This window comes from Coccinella septempunctata, chromosome 1 (genome assembly GCF_907165205.1).
Source record: "Coccinella septempunctata chromosome 1, icCocSept1.1, whole genome shotgun sequence".
NCBI classification, from domain to species: domain Eukaryota; kingdom Metazoa; phylum Arthropoda; class Insecta; order Coleoptera; family Coccinellidae; genus Coccinella; species Coccinella septempunctata.
In genome coordinates this window covers 66,893,655-66,918,696 of record NC_058189.1, presented here as the reverse complement: position 1 = coordinate 66,918,696, position 25,042 = coordinate 66,893,655, and the positions used below count along the sequence as shown (strand labels likewise).

The following is a 25,042-nucleotide window of genomic DNA, read 5'->3' as shown; positions in this document are numbered from 1 at the left end:
CTCACATTCATAGAAAATTGACCATGAGATTTTCGGAACATAATTAATCATTAGGTACATGAGTATTTTGATTATCTCTGAGAATATTATATTAAAAGTAGGGTGTCCCATTTGAAAAATTCAACTGTTTGCCGTTCTTCTATCGAGTGATAAGAGGAAGAATTTTGGACCACCCCCTATATATCCAATCAAGCTTATCTTCCGGATCTCAGTGACCTATACGTATTCGAAATTTCAGCTTTTGTGAGCCTATTTCATTGGATCCATGTTTTTAAAAATTTTTTTCGGAGAAAAAGTATCAGGAATTGGAAATTCCAAACAAGCGATACACCCCCTGGTGTCAATTTTTGTAAATAAAAACTCAATGCACTTCTGTTTGTTCATATCGGGAAACGGAGAATATTTTGGAGTTTCAATAAGAGTTTTCATGAAAAATATATCTTAATGTCTTGGAAATATCTTCATCTATCTCGTGACAATGGAGGAAGCTTAGTAAAGTTTTCATAATCTACATTCTTTGAGCGAATCTTCGATTACGACTTTCTTGTGAAGATGTCAGGTTTTACTATTTTAAACGATGAAATGAATGTTTAGTCAATGTTGGAGGGCATATGTATCTCATCCTTATGGCACGGTAAAGTTTTTGTACATTTCAAATTGGTTACGAAGAATAGAAGGTGAGTTGACTAACCTAGATATATAAACTCAAAATGAAAGGGGATTTAAACAAAAAACAAACCTGTTTCCTCCAGAGAGGACTTTATCCACGTAGTAAGTTGATATACATATGAATTTCGATAACATTCACACAAAATTCATTTAGAAAATCATTTCTAATTTCCACTTCAACTTAGACAAGTTTTCTTAGCATCAATGTTGCAATTTTAGCCATTGTATATAATGGAGAAGGCAAGATATCATAGTTGTGGCTCTCCTTATAATTGATTTCCTTTTATTATGATCGTGTGAAGAGCCAAATAGTTCGGATTCAAAAAATATTGCTCTATTTCATCAGCTGATTCAGAACATAGTCGGAATTTTTTCATAAATACCAATACTTCATGACATTTATTGACCTATAATTGATGAAAATCAACACACTTGAATCCAGTTTCGACAACCAATCTTCAAAATTGAAAAAAAAAACTATAAACTGAGAAAAAAGGATGTATTGGACGAAAATCTCAAAAATAACAATGACTGCATTAACTTTTTACATCGAACTGTCATCACCATGTCGCTGCAATCTACATTTGAATTCCCAATATCATTCTCCCATCAAATTATGTCATGTTCATACGTCCATTCAATTATTCTCAATGCCTACTTCTTCAATATATTCAGAAATGAAAAGTTGTCAGTGATTTCGCTCTAGAAATCGAGTGACTGTCAAATCGTTGATCGGGCAATCAAAGTTTTATGAAACCTACTGTAAGATACTTTGAGATGGCAAAAAAAGGTTTTCTTTCAAGCCTGGAAAACAGCATTTCTTACTTGTAAAGCTGTATCCGCCCTCTGCCAGCTTCAGTTCACATGTCTGTAATCCAATCTCTTTTTTTTAAATCTTCCCCAACGATTTTAAATGATGTGAAATTGGATGTATGGGTTGAACCACTGGTAAATCAAAGTCAAACTCTTATTTCGAAACCACCCACTGCATCTTTCTGATGCAGCATACATTTAAGGGCAAGGGATGAGCCTCAGCTGTAGATTTCTTCGAATTAAAAGAGTAAATCAAGTGTTTGGATGTTGCTCAGACTCTGATGGTCCAACTGTCGACTGATCGATGCTGTATCGAAAGATTTCGGTTTGGATCATCTCGACTTATGGCTCCATCCTCAACCGAAGAAGTTAAAACAATAAATCTACGTCGAACCTACCGATATGAAGAACCTTTCTTCCCATTGTTGATACAAGATCCAGATCGGTCCGGAACTCGGTAGCCGATCCAAAATGCCTTTTCCTTGTTCTACACGAGACAACGCCAGCCACGTCCCATAAATCATGTTTCATCACCTACCACGCTACCTTCTTTTTCCCGTCCTTTGTTTTTTCGCTAACGACCTATTCTATTAGCTGTTCCAGCCTATCCGTCCGCAAACCCGTAATTTATTAATATTTCCAGATTCGATAAACGTTAGATCGGGCATCCAGATAGGCCGTCTCTACCGTATTTATTTGTTTTCCCGAAACGGGCGCGTCATTAAAAAGCAGTTTCGGAATCGCGTGTCGGCCAGTATCTATGGCTGTTTCCGTTCTTGTGTCATTTTTTTTTTCGTGTTTGGCCGCGTAGATGGAATTGTAACGATATACGGGGACGATAATGGCATAATGAAATGTGAAACGTTATTACGTGTGTTATTAGATGCGAAGAAACGATGAGATTGTGCAGATAGGAGTTTAAAGTAACGTTTTAATTATTTATTATGATCGGTCGGTTTTGTGGGAATGCGGGGATGATTGGGGTGGTTCGGGATCCGTATTCGATACTCATAATTATAGGATGGTTGAAAGGATTGGGAATTTATACATTTTTTCGTTATCGTGACGTGACCATCTGGTTACTAAAGGTGTGAAAATAATTCAAATGGGACACCCTATTTACTTATTATGTATATCTTTTTTCGCTTCCCTGTTGCCATCTGAGTATTTGTATCTGGTACTGCCCTATCACTATTGGGAATTCAAATGTAGATTGTAGCGACATGGTGATGACAGTTCGAAGTGAAAAGTTGACGCAGTCATTGTCATTTTATAAGGGGATTTTGAGATTTTCGTCAAAAAAATCCTTTTTTCTCAGTTTATAGTAGTTTTTTCTCAATTTTAAACATTGGTTGTCGAAACTGGATTCAAGTGTGTTAATTATCATCAATTTTAGGTCGATAAATGTCATGAAGTATTAGTATTTATGAAAAAACTTCCTATGTTCTGAATCAGCTGGTAAAACAGAGCAATATTTTTTGAATCCGAACTTCTTGGCTCTTCACACGATCATAAATAGAAGGAAATTGATTATATGGAGAGCCACAACTACAATATCTTGTCTTCTCCATTATATACAATAGCTGAAATTGCAGCAATGATGCTAAGAAAACTTGTCCAAGTTCAACTGGAGATCAGAAATGATTTCGTAAATGAATTTTGTGTGAATGTCATCGAAATTCATATGTTTATCAACTTAATAGGTGGAAAAAGTCTTCTCTCGGGGAAACAGATTTGTTTTTTGAATAAATCCTTTCATTTTGAGGTTATATAACCAGGCTAGTTAATTTACCTTCTATTCTTCGTAACCAATTTGAAATGTACAAAAACTGTATCATGCTGTAAAGACGAGATACATATGCCCTTAAACATTGACTAAACGTTTATGGAAAATAGTAAAAACTGACATCTTCACAAGAAAGTCGTAATGGAAGATTTGCTCAAATGATGCAAATTATGGAAACTTCACTAAGCTTTCTCCATTGTCACGAGATAGATGAAGATATTTTCAATAGATTACGATATATTTTTTATGAAAACTCTTATCAGAACACCAAAATATTTTCCAGTTTTCGATGTAAACAGTCAAAAGTGCCATTAGTTGGGTTTAGTTTTTGACCATCCACGTTTCCTTTATCCTGTGAAAAGTCTAGAAGTGCCATTAACTTTTTATTTACAAAAATCGCTTGTTTGGAATTCCCAAATTTTTGATGATAACTCAATTATCAACTGAGAACAAATTGACGTCTATTCGTCAATCAAGCGTTGATTTCTCGACGAAACCTGGGGTCAGTATACTAGAATAACCTAATCTGTTTTCATTGACTTGTAACACATGGCACTGTCCTAGTAAAACAGCAGTTTGGTGAAACTGGCCCTTAAACGTTTACTGCAGCCTGCAGCCTCTGAATTAACGGTCAGGGCTGGTATTCTCGAGCATTCGCAATATATGCGATCGTACGCATTGAAAAACGTTGTGATGTTTTTAACAGCAAATAGCAGAGTGTTCCAGAGTTTCACCAAAGCATTGTGTGGTTTCATATGGACTAAACACAATACTTTGGTGAAACTCTTAACAGCAAATAGCAGAGTTTTCCAGAGTTTCACCAAAGCATTGTGTGTGCTTTCATATGGGCTAAACACAATGCTTTGGTGATACTCTTAACAGCAAATAGCAGAGTTTTCCAGAGTTTCACCAAAGCATTGTGTGTGATTTCATATGGGCTAAACACAATGCTTTGGTGATACTCTTAACAGCAAATAGCAGAGTTTTCCAGAGTTTCACCAAAGCATTGTGTGTGATTTCATATGGGCTAAACACAATGCTTTGGTGATACTCTTAACAGCAAATAGCAGAGTTTTCCAGAGCTTCACCAAAGCATTGTGTGTGCTTTCATATGGGTTAAACACAATGCTTTGGTGATACTCTTAACAGCAAATAGCAGAGTTTTCCAGAGTTTCACCAAAGCATTGTGTGTGATTTCATATGGGCTAAACACAATGCTTTGGTGATACTCTTAACAGCAAATAGCAGAGTTTTCCAGAGTTTCACCAAAGCATTGTGTGTGCTTTCATATGGGCTAAACACAATGCTTTGGTGAAACTCGTTAACAGCAAATAGCAGAGTTTTCCAGAGTTTCACCAAAGCATTCTTCAAAATCTTGATAACTGAATTATCAACTGAGAACAAATTGACGTCTGGTCAATATACTAGAATAACCTAATCTCATTTGTAACACATGACACTGTCCTAGTAAAACAGCAGTTTGGTGAAATTGGCCTTTAAATGTTTACTGTAGCCTCCGTACCAACGGTTAGAGTGCCATGAAATGTTGACAGGTACCTACTTCTTGAAGGTCAGTAATATCCAGGAATCTCGTGAATCTGCCAACAATGTTGCCGCACATGTGTCAAATTGGGGACTTGATTGCCCCAGATTGTGACTTTGACACCTGTTAGAGCAGTGAAAAAGTTCCGTTAGAATTGCAGGTGATTAACTGACCACTTGAATGAATCCGACGGAGAGAGAGTGGCTTAGAGCGGAGCGGCGCAAGAAAGCCATTTTCTATCGACGTGAATTATGAAATCCCATAAAATAACCGCCACCTAGCGATTTCGCCAACGTGTGCGATTTCAGGGTTTCCCTTCGACAGTCTAACGGGCACGACCGATCGGCCAATAGACGGGGCGATACAGAGAGCCGGCCGATTCGGATTTTAAAACGGGTTCCGTGTCCGCATAATGGACTTTTAATAAGTTCAATTACCGTTAGGCGATTCACTAATCGCGTATGCAATGTTCCTTAACGCATCGCCAGTTTCTGCATTGTCTCACGATGCAGATTATCCAGCTGCTTGGAGGAAAGGCGCAGGATATCATTATGCCACTTATTGGCATTCCGAATTATTGAAAGAATCTTTCGTGAAGATTCGACATACCGAAATGTGTGAAATCACATGGTTTCTCCGAGGTGGTCAAATACAGGCTGTTCCTAAATAAGTGTCGCTACGGACACGAGATTCCTCATGAAAAAAGAAAAATTTTTTCATGCTTTCGATTTTCAGATCAAGGGTATCGACGTTGAAACCGTTTGAACTATAGGACTGAGTTTTTGTATACAGATTTTCACTGTTAATACAAAGTTTGCATCCTATTCGAATTCATTGGACCAATGATGGTGATTCCAAGGTATCCTAAGGGTTTTTATACATTTCTTTTTACGTCACTGGAAAAATTGAAATTATGAGTTAAAAGTTCTCTTGGTTCGTTGCTCAAAGTCAATCATTTTCCAGGAAAATAGCTTTTCATGAGCAGAAACGAATAAAAAACATTTTTTTATTCGCTGGTGATGACAAATTATATCAATTTTAGTTACGTTTCAAGACAATGCGAAAAAGTGTTGAAATCATCAACAGGTGACTCTGAAATATCGCATTTTGCAGCAATTGAAGTAGGAACTATTTGGCCAGCCAAAAAGTGTCGTTTTTTTGAACAGAAAATGAATACTCTTTCAGAATATGTATCGTTTTTAGCTCTACGATGTTGACCTTCCAAAAATTCCAAAAAAGGTGCGGTCATTTGAAAATTCTAACAGAGCATCCCTTCTAGTGATAAATCTCGACATTTCATCCACCCCGGCGCAACTGTAAGGTTTTGAGGAAGTTTCAACTGAACCCAACTTTTAGGGAATTTCTATTCTGAATTTTTTATTCTGTAAGATCAACGAACAATATTCATGGGGATGTAAGTGATGCTTGTTTAATGAAATTATGTCCGGAACCGTTCACTGATAATGGATTTTCTCCACATAAATTTCCAATTACAGACTGTAGATTTTAAAAGGCGTTGCGTTGCAGTGCAACATTTATGTCAACTAGAAAATAATGTACAGTACTCCCTAAAGACTAGTTTTTGCGAAGTGTAGTTGTAATCTTGGTTTTCTCAAAATCTCTAAGAAAGGGATAATGTTGATTGTAATTCCTGAACCTTGGGAAATTTGTTTCGAATTAATTGATTGCCTCAATCTACGATTCAAGATAATGCGAAAAAGTGTTCTAATCATCCAAATTTACAAACGAGTTAAAATTCTATGAAAAATAGTCGTAAACTCTGGGATTCTACCGCTACTGAAATTTGAAGATTTATTACTGTAAGAGTTGCTCTTTCAGAATATGTATCGTTTTCAGCTCTACCAGGATTTTTCTGCGAGATAAGCGTCTCCAAAGTTAACCTTTGGAAAATTCCGAAAAAGATGGGTTCACTTAAAAATTCGTCAAGACCAAACAGTTCCACTAAAGTCCATGAAATTTTCAGATAATATTCCTGAATATTTTATCATACTAGTAAGAACTCGAGAACTTCCTCAATCTACCATTCAAGACAATGCAAAAAGTGTTTGAATCAGATAAAAAGTCTCGAAATCTAAATCCCAGATGGAAAAATGTTGCTCTTTCCATGAGGAATTTCTAATAGCATCCTTCGGAAGCGGAAAATTTTCATTTCATTGGGCGCATTCAGCCCATCAAGCTGCACGTACCAGGCGAATAGGTCGAGAAGGCCGTAACTTGCGAGCATGCACCGCGATTGATTGATAACGGTATCGGGAAAAATGAGATCTACATAAATACCTCATGCATCTAGCTGAACACAGGGCCATTGACGTTTACATGAATCAAACAGGCCCCGGTCGGTGATTGATGACAAGTTGCTACATCCCTACGTACCGTGAATGGGTCCTGAAACAAAAGCAAATCATTAGGAACACTGATTAGGGCCACGGCGAGGTGTGTCCGTCTCATTTGCGCCACAGGATTAATTAGCGAGAGGAAGGATGACGTGCGTTTCGCTCGCACAAATGACACTTACACGGTTATGGTGGACACACCGGATGCAGAAACTATCGGAAGTTATTTGGGAATTTGGTGGTAATATTCCGATCGCCATCCAATATGTGATACTTTTACTAGCAGATTACTAATAGAACGCCTTTTTGTTCAAAGTTGTCCACACAATATTATCCGACGGAAAAATGAGCAGTAATATTGGTACTTTGTCAACGAACCAAGTGACAAGCAGGGAGGAACAAAAACAATTGATCGTTGTCTCTGGGGATCGACAAGACAAGAATTCTTGCCTTGATGACAAACTTCTTGTCTTGTTCTGAGAAAAAATTGAGAAACTCAAAAAATCTTGTCTTAACGTTTTCTTGACATATTAAATCTTGTCTTAACTTAAGAGGTTTCAAGATCTTAAAATTTCTTGATTAACCAGTACATGGTGATTCCTCGGCGAACTTTTCATTGCGTTTCGTGTAACACAAATATCTGGTGGTTCCCCCATATTCATTTGTTTTGTGACGAACTCAAAATGACGTCGCGCAGTTGCACTATTCACCCCGTTTAGTTGAGTGTGGTTATCATCACCAAGAAAATATAGAAAGAAGGCTTAATAGTCGATAGGAGATCGAAAATACTCGGCTCCCTTTAGTACCTATCTCCACACGCCAAGTCACACAAGCACACATTGGCGTATCTATCATACAAGTTGTATTTGAAGGTGAGGCTTTTTTTCAACAGAAGGTAGAACTGGTCAAAATGAAGCGTTTCACCAAAAATCATATATACCAAACTTTCAAAATGACAAAGTTGAAATAAAAATTGAAAATGCTTACTGAAATAGATCCTTATACGACTCTAAACCGTTTTTGTTAGCTGAATTATAGCAAAGCAGTGGAAAAAAACTTATTTCCTGATTCGACCATGTGGTTTCGTTTAAGATATTGGCTCGTTCGATATTTACGTGGTGATGGAAATAGAAACTTAGGATTGCCGAATTGTTCTCATTATTTTTCAGTAACTTACACGATTTTATGAAATGGCTCATTTCGATACCAACTGACAGAAGAGACTTAGGACACCAGTGTAAAAAATAGAATAATACTTCAAAATCTCACCAATAAAATTCGTCTGAATTATTCACGAATTTTTTCAAAATGGGAATAACAATCTTCTTGATCGAACATTCCAACAATCGTCGTAAAAATGGGATGAAATGCGGAAACATCATAGCACTTTTTCAACATGACTAACATAAGCACTTTCAAGAAACTGCCTCGAATTTCTACATTTTTTTTCACCCTAAATTGCACGATACAACAATTTTGATTCTCTCAAAAGTGACCTGATGCATCTAATCCGATGAACTTGGTACTGAAATTGTCCAGCTATATATTTATGTTCTGTTTCGTTTTAACGATGCCGGTGTCTCAAGCATCTCGGATATTTTATATAGACAATTTTTGATTAAACGACTTATTTTGATGAGTTCTACCTTATGTTAAGAAAAAGTCTAATCTTTGAAGACCCTGTGTAATAAGGCGGTAAAATTCAAATAATAACTACGTTTCGGCACGAACGTTGAAGTTATTGTGAATTATTTTCTTTTAAACTTTGCCTATTACTTTTACCTACCGATACGCTACTGCAATTCTGTCAATTGAGTTTGACTTTGCCTCCGTCTACGTCATCACCCTTCCAATCGGCTTTGAACTGAACTGCAACTTCTTTTTATACCTACTATTGATTATCACAAAGTGGTAGTCTTATTCTGACATAAGTGATATTGAATCTTCAGTAAACAGGACGTCTGCTGAGCCTTTTGCCTAATATTCTGACTCAGAATATTCACTAACAAGCAAGAACAGAAACGTAAGTTTTGAGTAAAAATATAAAATAGTCAGTGAAACTGAAAAGACTTCTACTAATGCGAGTGACAATGATAAATCTAAATCTGAAACTGTAGCTGCTAAAGTGGCAGTTAAAGGAAAAAGCAGCAAAATTCTTCAATGCAAGATAGTGGTAGGTACTAGTGGCGATACTGACAGAAAGAAATTCTGTTATTCTTTCGAAATTCAGGTGGACACAAGTACCAAGGGCGAAAACAATAAATAAGCCAAAATTATACCAAGTTTTTATAAACATAGAAAAAGTGTATGCCTAAAAGTAAGAATTTATTGTGAATCTTGATGCCAATTGTAGTAACAACAAAATTATCATTATTTATTTTCAATTCATATTTTTCTGGCAAAAAATGTATTTTTGAGAAGAAATCGTAGTGTTGTCTTGAAATTCCGAGATTACTTCTTGTCTTGATCTTGTTTCAAAATCAAGATAAGATCTTGAAATTTTCAATAACTTGAGGACCCCTAGTTGGACGTTGTTGTCACATTTTGATGCGTAAATATTCTCTTCGTTGGGCCTGTATTTGTCGCCCTCCGAGGTCAATCCAGATGAAGACGTCACCTCTAACCGACTCATGGCATTCCTGCATCGATCGTCCAATATCAATCAGAATAGGTCGATAACCATCGCCGCAGCCTAATTACAGGGCGGTCAGGAAGTGGCGGTTATTTTATACGCGAACGACTCGAAAACCGTCAAGCGTCCGTGGTAGCTTACGCGAACCCCGGTTTTTCTCCGTTCGTTTCCATTAGATTAATGACCGCTTCCACCGAGGAGGAGACGACGTAGTAGTGGTACCTAATGACTGACGATGGCTATTTCGCGAAACGTCGCGTACGTGATATCATATTTCACGAAATTACGGCCTTTCGATGCGCTGGATTAATTTTCGTTTAGTTGGGTAATCGCGCGCTAAACTACGGCCATTATCCGACAAATTGGATGCCGTCAGATTATTGTTATTTGGTTGGAATTGGGTTTTTTCCGCAGGCCGAAATGCCGAGCGGTTCCCAGGCTAGATCGACGGTTTTACTCCTCGTAAGACTGCCAACTTGAGAATTCATACGTAATAGTGGAAAATGGAATAGTGAACTATACAGAGTGAGTCATTGACGCGTAAGAATATTTTAACAGCCGATTCTTGAGGTTAACAGAAACGAATTTAGTGAAAATCACGTCCTTGGTTGTTTAGGCTAAGGATTTTGACAGAAGCTAGGACAGGTGGTGAAGAACAAGACTAAGCTGAACTAAATGCCGACGTTTCGTCTGTATATTCGAACTTGCATAAACGTATAAAGATTCATAAGTAGAATACATAAAAACAGTCAAAACAATAAGAATAAAAGCTAACAACAATAGTAAACTGTGATAAAATTGAAGTCAACTCGATAAAATATTATATGAGACAACATAATGAACTCAATACAAGAGCACACACTATATGTATACAAAGGTAATAAATTAGGTTCGGTAGAACTGTGGTATATTAACTTACCAAGTTCATTCACTCTGATACAATAGACGTTAGTTTTACTGACATTCGGGAAAATTGCAAGGAAGTCAAGACTTTGTCAATTCTCAAATCAACTCGATGAATTGTCAATCGGGAGCAGCTGTCATCACATGCAAACAATGAAGACATATCAATGATATTTATGCGGGAGTTCAGGAATCAAGACATAGGTACAGTAAATTTGTGTACATTTGACTAAGATCTTGGGTGTCAGTTCTATGGTTTACCATGTCTTGACTTGGTTGTAATTTTCCCGAATGTCAATAAAACTAACATCTATTGTAGGAGACTGAATGAACTTGGTTAGTTAATATACATACCACAGTTTTACTGAACCTAATTTTTTATCTTTGTATATAGTCTGTGCTCTTGTATTTAGTTCATTATGTTGTTTCATATAGTATTTTATCGAGTTTACTTCAATTTTATCACAGTTTACTATTGTTGTTAGCAGTCATTCTTATTGTTTTGACTGTTTTTATGTGTTTTACTGATGAATCTGTATACGCTTATACAGCCTTTAAAAAGTTCCAATATATGGACGAAACGTTCAGCTCAGTCTTGATCTTCACCACCTGTCCTAGCTCAAAATACTCTGCGTTAACAGAAACACTTTTTTTCCGATTAGACCTTGATAAAAAGATATAGCCATTTGAAGTTTTCATAATGAGCTGTGCTACTTCTGGAAAAACAAGATTACACCTTCAGAATATCTAGCTAAATCTGTGACACTACACATCTGTGGATCTTTTAAACAGAGTTGTAATCAGCCAAGTACTAAATTTTTCGAATTTAACAGATATTTTTTAATTTTTGAACATCAAATTACTCGAAAACGGCGCATTATACGAGAAAATATGAATTGAAGAATACTTCTCTTTTACAAAATGTTCAAATATTCAATAGATAACGTCCAACTCAGTTTCAAGAGTTGGGTTCTTCGAATTTTTGATATTTTCATCGTACGTACTGGTCATAATGAGAAAACTGGAAGACGTGGGTGATATCTTGTGTTCAAAAAAGATTCATCAAATAAATTAAATACTATATTACGAAATTCATTTCATTGTATAAAACAGTTTGTGGGATAAAACGAAAAATAACATTTTTTATGGTTTTTCAACAGCCTGCATTTATTGTGTTATCAATACTCTGTTATCTTGTGTTATAACAATTAATAAACGGAATTTTGTTTCAGAAATTGTAAAATCCATTTTTTGTCGTCAGTTTCACGATATTTCACTTGGTGCAACCAGTAACATACAGTAAGACATTCAATAACGCCAATCAGTTCGAGAAAGTGTCACTTTGTACGTCAAAATTTGACAAAAAAATATAGTACGTCGATTAATTCAGGTTCAAGACTTTGATTCATGAAAATTATAAACTTCACTCGAAATGAAACGACATTGACAACGGGTTTCATAAAACTTTGATTGTCCGATCAACGATTCGACAGTCACTCGATTTAATCTAAAAGGAAATCATTGAAACCTTTTCCTTTCTGAATATATCGAAGAAGTAGCAATAGAGAATCTTTGAATGGACGTATGAACATCATAATTTCATGCGAGAATGATTTTCTGAATGATCATGACTGATGAAGCGATAAGCTTGAGAACAAATCGTCAATCAGCGTTGATTCCCCGATGAAGCTTCATGAAACCCGGGGTCTATGTTTTTTGGTAATTTCGTCATTTTAGGTTTACACCAGTGGAAGAATATTTGACAGATGCATCCCAACGGAACATCGGAACCAAATCCGCCCCGATTTTCTCATAATTACTAAACGAAACTGCCTACACGTCCATTCCGAGAAACTCTCCAAATGGCCCTTATCCCCAAACACTTAACCTCGTTTACGAACTCGCAGAAGGCGATAAGTTACCCACTAAATACCAGAACCGTCACTTTAACTCTACGCACATCTGTTTCCAATATTTCTCCAATATCGCAATTATGGACTTCTGTTTCAGATTCCGGTAACGCGACACCGCCAGGCCCCAAATATAAGGCATTGTTAAGGGATTAATGCACGGGCATTAGTGGCACATATAGATTACCATCTTCGACGGACGAATGGGCGTTTCGAAGTGACACATTCCCGAGGAATATGTGACATTCGGAACGTAAATCATCTCGGGAAGAATGCTGGCGCCAGCGCCAACCAATGTCTTGGGTTTCTGGTGGACGGCGGTCAACCAGGCCGACCCATATGGTCGACGGACTGTGGGTAGTCGATCGGAAGTCGTGATGAACTCGATCCCGTAACTTTCCGAGCTGGAATTATCTCTTCTGTGAATTTCCACATGAAAAAATTTCTCGAAGAGTTTCGCCATTGGCTACAATTCGTATCCTGGTGAAATTGAAAAAATAGGTTTATTTGTTTCTCATTTGTAAACGTCAGTTTCCAAAAACACAATATTAATCATTAATTTATTTTATCAAGTCACTAAATTGTAAAACTGACAGTTAACTTGCAAAATTTTTACAAGTTAGTAGTATTATTTACATTAGAAAATTTTGTCGTCATATATGTTGAAAATCATGGTACAATTGTTATTTCCAGTAACACAGATTTTTAATGATGAAAGAGTTGATACTGATGATGATGAACCATCTGTTGACTCAGAAACTGCTGAACTCTAGGACTGCAGAACATTTTTACTCTCCTTACTACCAAATAAGTTGCTAGAGATTTCGATTTTTTTGTTGACCGAATCATCGACATAACTCATCGCAATTTCGGTGCTCTTCCACCCTCCTGCACGCTTTAGTGCTAAAATATCTCCACCCGAATCCGCAACCATGTGGCTCCAGTTCTGCGAAAAGAGTGGCCGGTGAATAACTCTGGGTTTTTTAAACCTAAATATTTCGCTATTTGCTTTGGGACACCACCAATAGTGTGCTGGTCAGCATTAAGGGAAATGCACTTTCCATGTCGGTATGTCAAAAAAAATCTTAGGCTTTCTGTTCCAGGAGGCCGAAGATTTACATATTTTCTGTATAACATGCAGGGCTTGAAGCTGCAGCCATCATCGGTTATGGTGAATCTTCTTGTTGTTAAATTTTTTGTTTACTGCGATGTCACAATAACGTATTTTCATTTTCCCATATCTTCTACATCATTCATGTTTAAGGAGAGAATTTCGTCACATCGACAACATCCAAATATCCCAAATATTGTTACAATTTTCGCCAGCAACCTCTGGTCATCAGGAGCATGTAAAAGTAATTGTTCAGCCTCTTCTTTACTTAATACCTTGGCCTTTTTTTGCGTATAACGCTCATTTTTTCGTTTCAGAAACTCTATTACCTTTTGAAATCTGCAAATGACAACTAAACGTCATATTTTTCAATAAATTTTTTAAGGAAAACAAACCTGCGAACAGGGGCATTTTCTTTCATTTCCAAACAGCTTTTCAGCATAGATCATTTTGCCCATAAAGTATTAGGGCTGAATCTAGCTGATAGTTGATTCAAGTAGACCAACAAAACATCTTCAGTTACCACAATCACACTATTTTTGTTTTGCCACTTTTTGAAGTCGTCGTATTCTCGCTCGTACCTTGAAGCTGATTTTGCAGGTAATAAACTTGAAGCTACACTGCTGGCTGCCTCAATAATTTCTTTTGGTATATTCATTTTCGATTTCGCCAAAACAAATGTAAGGAAAAATAAACAGACATGTTCATGGCAACGCTTCCATAGCTTACGACATTTGCGACAAATTATTGAGATTTTTTTGGAATTTATCTAACCTTTTTACAAATGAGAAACAAATAAAATATAAAACAATATACGCAAGGTAACGGGTTTCACTGGCTCAAGGCTCCATTCGTCAGTAAGAACCCTCTTACCTTGCCAGTAATGTTATAATATATTTTTAAGTATTGCCATCTTTTCGACGAAAGTGGAAACTATTGTAATATTCGTAACTTCTATTTATCTTTCAAGTGTTCTAGCAACACCCTACATTCTGATAGTTTTTCCCTCTTTACGCCTTATACGAATAGCGAAAAAAATGCGTGGTATAAACTCCTCATAAATTAAATGTCTACATACATTCAGCCTGCATTCAACAGTCAGCAAGACTGCTTTAGAGCGACAACGTTGTAGAGAAATTAACAAAATAAAGATTCTAACTGGTAGAGTCTGCAGGTTTACAAAAGGTCCCCTCTGTTACAAACACCTTGAAATCAAGGTTTAATATCAGGTGGGGCCTCTTACTGGCCTCTTCGTCATTGCGTCAATGAAGTTATCAATGAAAGTTTGAAAAACGTTTTGTCAAATGTTCATCAAAACATTGGCGACCTATTGTAATGTCTGCGGTGGGTCGGGTAAGCGGTTTTAGTTGCTGTGACACTGCAGACCATAATTATTCGATACAATTTTGGTCCGGAGAGGTGGGAGAGAACACGAATCTGTAGTTTCCAAAACAAATACCCAAATCGGGCACTCCTATTTGGTCCAGTTGACCTGCCTCTCTCCGCGTACAGCCAGACTTCCCACCTCGATTTCCTTCAAATCCAAATATTGACGACATCATGACAGACAGATGAGGATCCCTAATCGTCCGAGATGGGTTATTAATGAACCGAAAATCTCCGTCAGAAACTTGGGCTCGCATCATTTATCAGGACTTCTTAATCCACAGAACGGCTCAATCGTCGCCAGGGCCAGCCTTCAATTAGGCATTCCTTACGTCAGGTTTTGTTTTTTTTTTAGTAATCGATGAGCGTGCGTTTTGACTGGGAGAGATCGATTAGAGCTCGATGTGAAGGTTCTGAAATTCAACAGAGTCAATGGAAGAACTGTCCATTTCGCCAAAAGTGATAGTATCGAAACGAAGAAAAAATTTTCTTGGATATTGTATCACTAGGAAAAGGAGTTGTATCTCAGAAAATATTTCTTAGATGATGATCCAATTCTATATGAACCTTTAAAACGATATAAAGGAGGCAAATCCTTGTTTTCAACTTGATCGGATTTGTATTTTCGAGAATATTGAAGTTTTTTCGAGATATAAGCAGCGTTGGGTGAGTTCAGTACCTGGATGGGTGACCACCTGATTGGGAATTCGGAGAATCGAGCAAAAGAAGCTGATTGACAACAGTGTCGTTCACAATTAAAATTCTGCACAGTTTTTGTAAGTAAGAATAATGTCGAAATGAAAGTAGTCCGCTCTTGATCATATATGTTATTTCCTGGACGCCATTTGGAGGAGCAGATTACAAGCTTTCTGTAAAGCATCAATTTTCGTCAATCATAAAATTTTCTGATAAATGGATAATAACAAGGATGACTACATGGTACAAACTTCTTTACTCACTGTACAGTTGCCCAGGTATACCCTGATCTCAATTTTTCTGTGCCTTACTAAAACTTTTTATATAACCACGCCACTGTTTTTGGGCTGAATATGATTTTCACTTTGATGAAATGAGCCAGCCTTATCCAGTTACCAATTTAACTCAGAAAAGTAAAAAATAACTAGTGTATTTTCGAGAGAGAGAGAAAGAGAGAGAGAGAGAGAGAGAGAGAGAGAGAACTGTTTTTTATTGACTGAATATCAGACAAGAGCCATCGACCTTCGGTCCTTCAGCTCAATTTTCGAGAGAATTATAGCATTTAATTTTATGTATAGAATTTATCACCCTGTATCTCGAATATGGGATTATATCCGTTTTTCTCTTGGACTTTCATGATCAATCGAAGGCCCCAGTTAGTGAAGGCGCTGAAGGTTAACCCACCTTCTATATTTCATACGCGTGAAATCAGAATGAACCTAAAATGTAAAAAGCATATTCAATGGGATTTCGCCTCGTGAAAAGAAAGTAGAGACGAATACGTCCCGGATAACACAGCATCCACCAGTTGCGCGAGCTGCTTTGGAGGTCGAATTCATGGCTTCCCTACGCTATGAATACAAACTCTAGGACTTTTCCGAGAGAATCTATGGCGAAATTATTCAGATTTTTTGCTCCGCATGTAGAGGACCGCACGTTTATTTTTTCCCATATTCCCGTTTTGTCATAGTTAGTTGAAGTTCGAATCTAGGTAGATTCAGAAAATTCTCATGATTTCGAACTTATTGGCTCTCCTGAGAGCAGCGTATTGATGACCTCTTAGCAACGAATAAATATGTACACTAGCTTGTACGAATTTGTTGCACTGGTTTCTGGGGTTCATTTATCGATAGTTTATCCATTCGATACACTTAACGAACCGATAACTGATGATACTCGATAACTATCTTAAGTTCCGTCTGCATAGCTCAACCACACTTCTAGTGTCAGTAGCAACTATTTTACTATTGGTGTTGTTGATTTTTTTTATAGTTCAGTTATAATTCAGAAATCGAGGATAATTTAACGTAGAATATCATGGATTTTCCGATTGAAATATGATTCTTTCAACAACGGCATCTATTGAGTATCGAAAGAGTTGCTGAAACTCCAAATATTCACCAATTTTATTATCGAGTTGTCGAAACATTTAAAGAGACCTCAGAAACTTGCACAAAGTTGAAGACAGTTTATCCATTCATTAAAGTTATCAGATCGATATTTAATAGATTGGTAGTGAACGAGTTTAACCATAGATACTAAGGTTTGATTCTTTGTATTGAGGCTAACAATAGGTTTGGTTATAGAATGAATTCTTCTCTCTTTGACACGACGGTATGAGTGAAAATAACAATAATTACTAATTGAATTCCGAAGAAAACAGAATCTAACTTTCCACAACATCCAAAGCCAGTAAATCTTATCCTCTAAGACTGAATCATAACATAATCCCACCCAACACATTAGTACGACCTTTACACATATAAGATTACTCTGAAGACGGATAACTGCTCCCGAAATACCGCCTCAAAGATAACCTCTCGACGACGTTTCGTCCAATCTCATCGCCGTCCTCAGGTCGTATCAATCAAGTTTACGCGACCCCGTAAACAAACACGTGTAAGTCACAACTCGACACCTTATTTTGAAAGGAGTTAAAATAAGTGCCCGCGGCGGGGTTGCGAGGGGGGGCTTGGCTGGCAGTGACGGAGGATCTCACGAAAATAAAGCGGGAACAGCTGTCGCGCGCCGTTTCGGAGCAGATCCGTGTTACGCGTCACGGAGGTATGAAAACAGTCCGGACCAGCGACAAATCTTTTCTGCCGCGGATAAATGGAAAAAGCGATCGAGTTATGCGGTCGGATTTTTTCTCGAGCCGCAGATGGTTCGCTTTCTGCCTAAAGTTAATCCGTTGATGGATACAAGTCTCTGGACAGTTCCCAATTGTCTAACACGGTTTTGTCAATGTCCGTAGGTATTTGTCTTTTTGTCGAATTTGTTTCGAATTTTATCATTCCAATATTAGCATCAGTAAGTGGCTTTTCCGCAAATCGCTAGAAAGCTTCGACAATCCAGACAAAATTTCTCAAAAAAAAAGTCAAGATTTCCCAACTGTTAGGAAATATTCATTTTCTTACTGTAAGGAAATGATATTTTCTAACAGTTGTTTATGTTCTACATGAATGATTGAAAACACGTTATCTCTGAGGACTTTTTTTATATTATTAAAATCTCGATGCATTACAGAAAACATTTCAAAATCAGTTTGTTATATTTACAGTTATTTGACAGTTAGTAAAATTATTGAAAATTGGAGGAACATTATTAGAACTATGAGAAACATTTTGAACAACATGCTAGGTAGTAGGGTTATTTTGTTGAATATTTTGTACTGTAAAAATTTTATTTGCCACCTCAACCTTATTGTTAAGAGATTCTTCGATACATCCTTCAGCAACCTTTGATGATTTCCATCCGTCATCTTTGAACTAGTTATGTCACCAGAGTCAACCAATATTGACCAACGAAAGCAGTGACCAGTATATTCTGTCGAATTTTCCAAGTTCAAATAACTAGCAACTGTTTTAGGCATTTTTCTAAAAGTATACCTAGTAAGTGTCTACCACCCTTTACTCTTCGATATTCAAAGAAAAATCGCTCACTGTTCATATTTTCTGGTCTAAACGAAACATAGTTTCGATAAAGATTCAAGTACATATTAACTAAAAACGATCTTGATTTGTTGGTCTTCGAATCAGCTATGCTAATTGAAAGCTTAGATTCTAGGTCTTCTTCATTGTGTAGAGTCATTCGCACTCATCCATTCTACAGGCCCCAGAAATACCAAATAATAAAGCAACCTAAAAAGTGAATAAATGTGTCATCTAAACAGAAATTAAAACCTTGTAAATTTCCTTTAATATTGAATTTTCTTTATCTGGAGCTTCTAGAGGATAAATTTTTCGATTTCTTCCTTCGTTAAAATCTTCGATTTCTTTCCCTATAATTTTGAGCTTGCCGTTTCTATAAATTAGGAAGTTTAGAATATGTAGATATATCTACTTTATGTTTAATTGCAAGGGTTGACTTCGACATTGAATAATTGGCCAACAAAGTTGAAGATTTCATCTTTAAGCAAAGGTCTAGGAAGTATGCCATCATAACATTTTCCGAGAAAGAACTCGTGTTTTTACTCTTGCGATTGTCCATAAATCGTTTATATGCATATTCGTATACGCGCAACTAGTTTTTCACAAGTCGACATTAATAATTCTCCCAAGGAAGCTGTCGGTTTGTAACATTGAATAAACAAGCCATTATTGTCCTGTCACCCTGCTCACATCCTTCTCAACAATAAACAAGTTTTTTCAACAATTTCAAGGAATTTTATAAACATCCTTGGAGAGATCACCATGGAATATTTGCAAATTACGCTACACCTTGTTAAAATGGTTTCAATATCGAAATATTTCATTGATATTATAATAAGTTTTTTCAAAAAGTACATATTAAGAATTGAATTTGAATACAATTAAATATTCACATATAAAATTAACATCACACCAGCAATAAAAAAGTACCTAAAGTAGTCTAGCCTTGAAATTACGACCGACACAACAACAATGATCGCCTAATTTTGGCTCAAGTTCATTCTGCGCCCAGATAACGCTTATCAACGAAAAAATCAGGACCGTCGTCTCAGCAGGTAAGATCCGGTCGAAGGACCAAACCATAACGAATTACATTTCAATGAACGGACATCGAACCCTCAATTTCTGTCAAATTACCGTCTCACTCCCACGATCAAACTGATTTTCCCGAAGATAAGATACTCGATATTCGATCCGTAAAAACGTAGAGGTACCACAGGTCTTCCTCATCCCCATCACGACCACTTTCGGGCAGCCATTTCGAAAAACAAAACAAACACGTTAATCTAGCGTGTTAACACCCCGGGACGCTGACATCCGATCCGAAGGACCAGAGAAGATCGAAAGGCACAACGGACCACATGGGCCGATTGATGGATATTGATAGCGTGCTGGATTGGAAGAGACAATACGGACTAGAACGTGGATGAGGCACCGTTTATGCTCACTCTGTGTGATTTGCGCCCCTTTTCAGGAGTTCATTCCACAGCCAAGAACCACTTAATACGAAAAAGGTCTAACAAGTCGAAGTAAGAAGAATACACTGCCCAACAATTGATAGCAAACACGTAACATCAACATTTCTAATAAATGTGTTCTTTTATAGTTGGGGGCCCAAGAGTGATATTCGGGATTTACTCGAGCGTGTCATATTAATATAAAGGATATACCTTGGACCCTGTAGAGTACCTCTACCCAAAATTAGATCTGTATATAGGGGGAATTGTCTAGGACAGCCTGTCAGAATAATAAGAAAAAACATCATTGTATATACTCGAGCGTGTCAGGTTAAGATATATGTGGTTAATTACATGTTGAAAAGTATATATTCTCTTAATCTGACAATTTAAGCGTGTCGAAAATGTATGGGAGGGCGCCAAACTCACCAAAGAAAAAGTCACGTGTACATTCTCGAGCGTGGTGGTGGCTTTTTTTTTCTTATCTTGAAGATAATGATTCAAGAATAACGGAAAAAATGTAATCTCACAGTTTCAGCAAGCCGACACAATAAAAATTGGCCATAAAGTTTACAAAAATCAGTTTTTTCGAATTATCTCCTTTCCTGGGCTTCAAATTGTTTTCGCATTCATTATAAAAGTTGTAGCGTTTGTAACATTTTCTACAAATTTCGTCGGAAGCAATTTTTTTTACGTTTTAACGTTTTCGAAATCTACGGCGATGAATGTACATTAGACTAGGTTTCTACATTGACCTTGGCCTTTTGCATGTAAGCTCCTAACCCTTATCGCCCTCTGAGTCGAAAACGGTTAAGAGTATGTAAAATTGCTTCAGATAAAAGTTGTACAGAATTTTACTATCTACAACTTTCATAATAAATACAGGAGCGATTAGAGGTACAGGAAGGGAGATATTAAAAAAAAAAGCCTTGTTATCATCTTCAAACTGTCAGATTGAGAAAACCCCCCTGACTAGTGTAAGATTAATGGATCATCACCTGCGCAACAACCGAGGTTAACCATCTGTATGAAAATCTGACACGCTCGAGTGTCAGTTTTGTCTTTTCTTTGCATTTTTAAAGGATCGCTGTGAACTTGCGTCACGTTCGAATTGTCAGTCCCTTGAAAAGTAGCTTCCTTTGGATCCAGTCAACATATCCTCAAAAAATCTGACACGCTCGTAATTTTTCTTTACCAATTTTAATTCTTCCGTACGGCCAGCCCCACTACGCAAACTGCCAGGTAAACAGGAATTTATTATCAGAGACATGTAGGGCATATACAGTATCTTAATCTGACACGCTCGAGTATGTACACCTGACGATTTTTTTTACATCTTTGAAAACCTGCAGACGCTTTCTCCACCGCTGAAAGTGCATACATAATAGTATCTTTTTTTCTTTCCACTATCTAATCTTCAAAATCCACTAGGTCTCCACGATGCTCAAAAAAGTCCCGATTTAGAATCATCGGCTCCCCAACTATTAGGAATACCTGAGATATTCTCATTTGAAGGCATAAATTCGATTCGAATTCACGATAATTGAAGATATAGAAGCGATATCGATGCATCTGTTTTGCTGAGAAGACATTCGGCTATTGTGCAACTTAACTGAATCATACGGTGCATACAGAAAGGGCTTTTTTCAGCGAGAAGTGTCCTGACGAAGTGTTATAGGTCCGAAACAGCTAAGCAGCTCATGTTCATGGGGGAATCGATAAAAGATCAGTGATCCCTATTAACTGTTGAGCAGTGTATTTGCAGCATTTTTTCTAGGTATTCAGACATCTGAGGAGTATGTTTAAAATATATTCACGTCAATCCGTACTTCATCCCAAGCCCGTATATAATTCCAACAATTAAACTCCAACACCGCGTGCATAAACGCGGTGAACCGCGACGATTTACTATTCAGGGGTGGGCGAGGAACCACGATCCTCGATGGCGCCACTCAGACCCCGGTCCGGGGCCCAATTAGCCCGTGGGCGCACCTCTCGCACCCTGATTTACGGCTACCCCGCGTATCGTTTTCCCCTCCCCGAGGTGTTCGCCGTATAATTTTCACCCCCGTCAGCATAAAGTAAGTCAAGATAGAGGGGAAACTGAGATAGAAAAACTGGACCCCTTATTTAGTTTGTTGAACCACCGCATGGGGTCGCTTCCATCGCCGATTTTACGTTTGTAAACATTTCCATAACCTCATTCTTTTCGTCTTTGTCTGCAGTGAGAAGTGCATCGTGATTCCTAAGTGTTTTTTCTGATAATTGAATAATATGTCGGAAAATAGAAATATTAAAAGCAATAAATTTTGTGTGCCGAACTGTGGTGATAAGACTAGTAGACGTCATCGGTTTCCTGAAGCAGATAATAAACAACCGGAAATTATCAAACTTTGGATGGAAAAAGTTTGTAATCCCTTGTTGACTACTAAAAGTACTGAACAAATACGAAAATCCTATTTTGAGTGAAAGTGTGAATTTATTTTTACATGGATATTAGTGCTTTATGATGAAGGGTTTTCCCAAATTGAATTGAATTGAAAAAATCAGCAAAGTACTGATGAAACGTCGACTAAGTTAAAAAAAAACAGTGTTTTCCTTCAGTCCTATAACCAATAATTCCCATAGGACATTATAATTATTTCTATTTTATTTTTTACATATGTTCCATTTTATTTTTTACATATATGCCCATACACTTTGATGTATATATCGACATTAGAATCATTTCTATTTTATTTTTTTCCTATCAAGTCCATACACTTTGATGTATATATGGACATTAGAATTATTTCTATTTTATTTTGTACTCATAAACCCATACACTTTGATGTATATTATATGGATATTAGAATTATTTCTATTTTATTTTTTACTTATAAACCCATACACTTTGATGTATATTATATGGACATTAGAATTATTTTTATTTTATTCTTTACATATAAGGCCATACACTGTGATGTATATATGATTTATTTATGAAGAAATATAGTTATATCATTGCCTACATATGTGTTTTTTTTTATTCAAGTCATCAAGCTTCTGAGAACATTGGATTTGAAACAACTCGTACTGGAATGGTAATATAGCATCTTGACATGCTATATTAACTCATTCCAGTACGTTGTTTCAATCCCGAACTTCAAAAATCAAATCAAATGATTTTAAATAGGAAGCATTTCAAATTTTCCCGCTCATTTGTTTCGAATTCCGACCGCATGGGGGCGCTGAAACTTGACCCCACTTCTTAGTAGGGGAGTTTCCCTTCTATATCGGTGTGTTCTGTGCCCGTCAGTTCGCGCGCGCATCTCTTACTCGGGAGATCGCGACGTGGGGCGACACCCACCCCACAAATTACCGGTTAGGTTTTAATTTTAATTGGGGCGCTCGTTATCGGCTCCGTGGGATTCCGGGGGTGTCAAAACAAACAGCCGGAAGTGGTTCTTTCGCGTGGGGGTGGGTGGATGAATGATGGCCGATGGGGGAGGGGGAGAGGTAAACAAGGTATAAATTAGGGGTGTACATAGGGGTCATTTGTGCGAATGTGTTGGTAGTTAGTGAACATAAGGTCGTCTTGTACCGGGTCTGTTTTATGGGTTTAGACTTGTTTATGGGAGGAAACGGGAAGATAGGGATTCCTTCAATTTTCAGTTCTTACAAATTTCAGCAGTCACTACTCGTTTCTGCCCAAAACACAGATTATATTCGACCTACACCAACCAGGCGTAACTCTGGAATGGCAACTACAATATAGAATAAATTGTAAGGCTGGTGTAGGTTTGAGTTAATAATTGAAAAGGCCTTTTTTACTTATCGCTCTATCCTTTCTATCAACACATTGAAATTTCTTTAGGGTAGCAAGAAACCTTGACCTTCACATAATCATCAGAATATTTCTCATGCGATTAAATTCCGAGATGACCAATTTTTCTGGGCTACGATTCCCTGGTATTCCAAACATCCAATTATTGCATAACATACCAGGGACAACGGTGAAGCTGGCTCATTAAAGACCTCCACCTCATCTGAAAGAACGGAGGCCATTTGGCGATGTTGCCAATATCATCATTTGAGCGTACACGAGGATAAAATTATAGATTGGTGTCGAAGAATTTTGTTGCTTCGATACCTATCGACACAAACATTATTACGTGAATTGGAGAAAATATGGGACATATGCTATTATCTTCGTCTTCTTTTGTATCTGGAGGGGATTGAATCGGACACCGTTTCATATTGGGGGGCGCTTTGGTTAAATGTATAGTAATCAGTAGCGCGTGCCAATAATGAATAAGGTTCCATCAATTCCAAACGTTTTCCATGGAAGAAAAATGCTATGTTGCTCTGATGAGGTCAAATGATACCGAAACCATGGTCAGCATCTGCTTTTCTTCGATGGGGCGTAGTCCATTTGGGGCCTTGATGATGGCAAATTGGCTAATTCAATTCAGATCGTAACACTTGTTAATATTCATATCGGAGGGTGGTATGCATCTGAATTTATCCTTATCATTATAACGTGAAATGACGTTTTTGGGACTACCAATATATCCACTGCAGTTCCTATGAACCACTCGGTGAACCAAGTGGGACCTTCAGGAACAAGAAGCTCGTTTGGTGTAGACCATATATCTCTATCTACCATACACTGTATGGTTCGTCAAAGCAGAAGCTAAGAAGGAATGCATCAGCATCCTTCACCATCTTTAGAGCCCTCAAGGGTTGTCACTGGTATTTCAGCCTTCAAATCTCACTTCAAAACCTAATTCGAACCCCCTTTCGACCATATTCTGAGATAGATTCTATTTCAATATTTTCTATTCCCCTTCCTTGTGCTGAACAACTCATA

At 37.3% G+C, this 25,042-nt stretch overlaps 1 protein-coding gene across 3 annotated transcripts in view; it reads right to left on the bottom strand.

The window, feature by feature from the left end:
• The window catches only part of LOC123309738 (ankyrin repeat domain-containing protein SOWAHC), a 174,537-nt gene that overhangs the window by 32,167 nt on the left and 117,328 nt on the right, over window positions 1-25,042 (bottom strand). For all 3 annotated transcript variants that reach the window (XM_044892984.1, XM_044892978.1, XM_044892994.1), the window contains exon 6: window positions 7,206-7,217. In XM_044892984.1, the coding sequence (XP_044748919.1) occupies window positions 7,206-7,217 (12 nt within the window). The remainder of the gene's footprint in view (window positions 1-7,205; window positions 7,218-25,042) is intronic.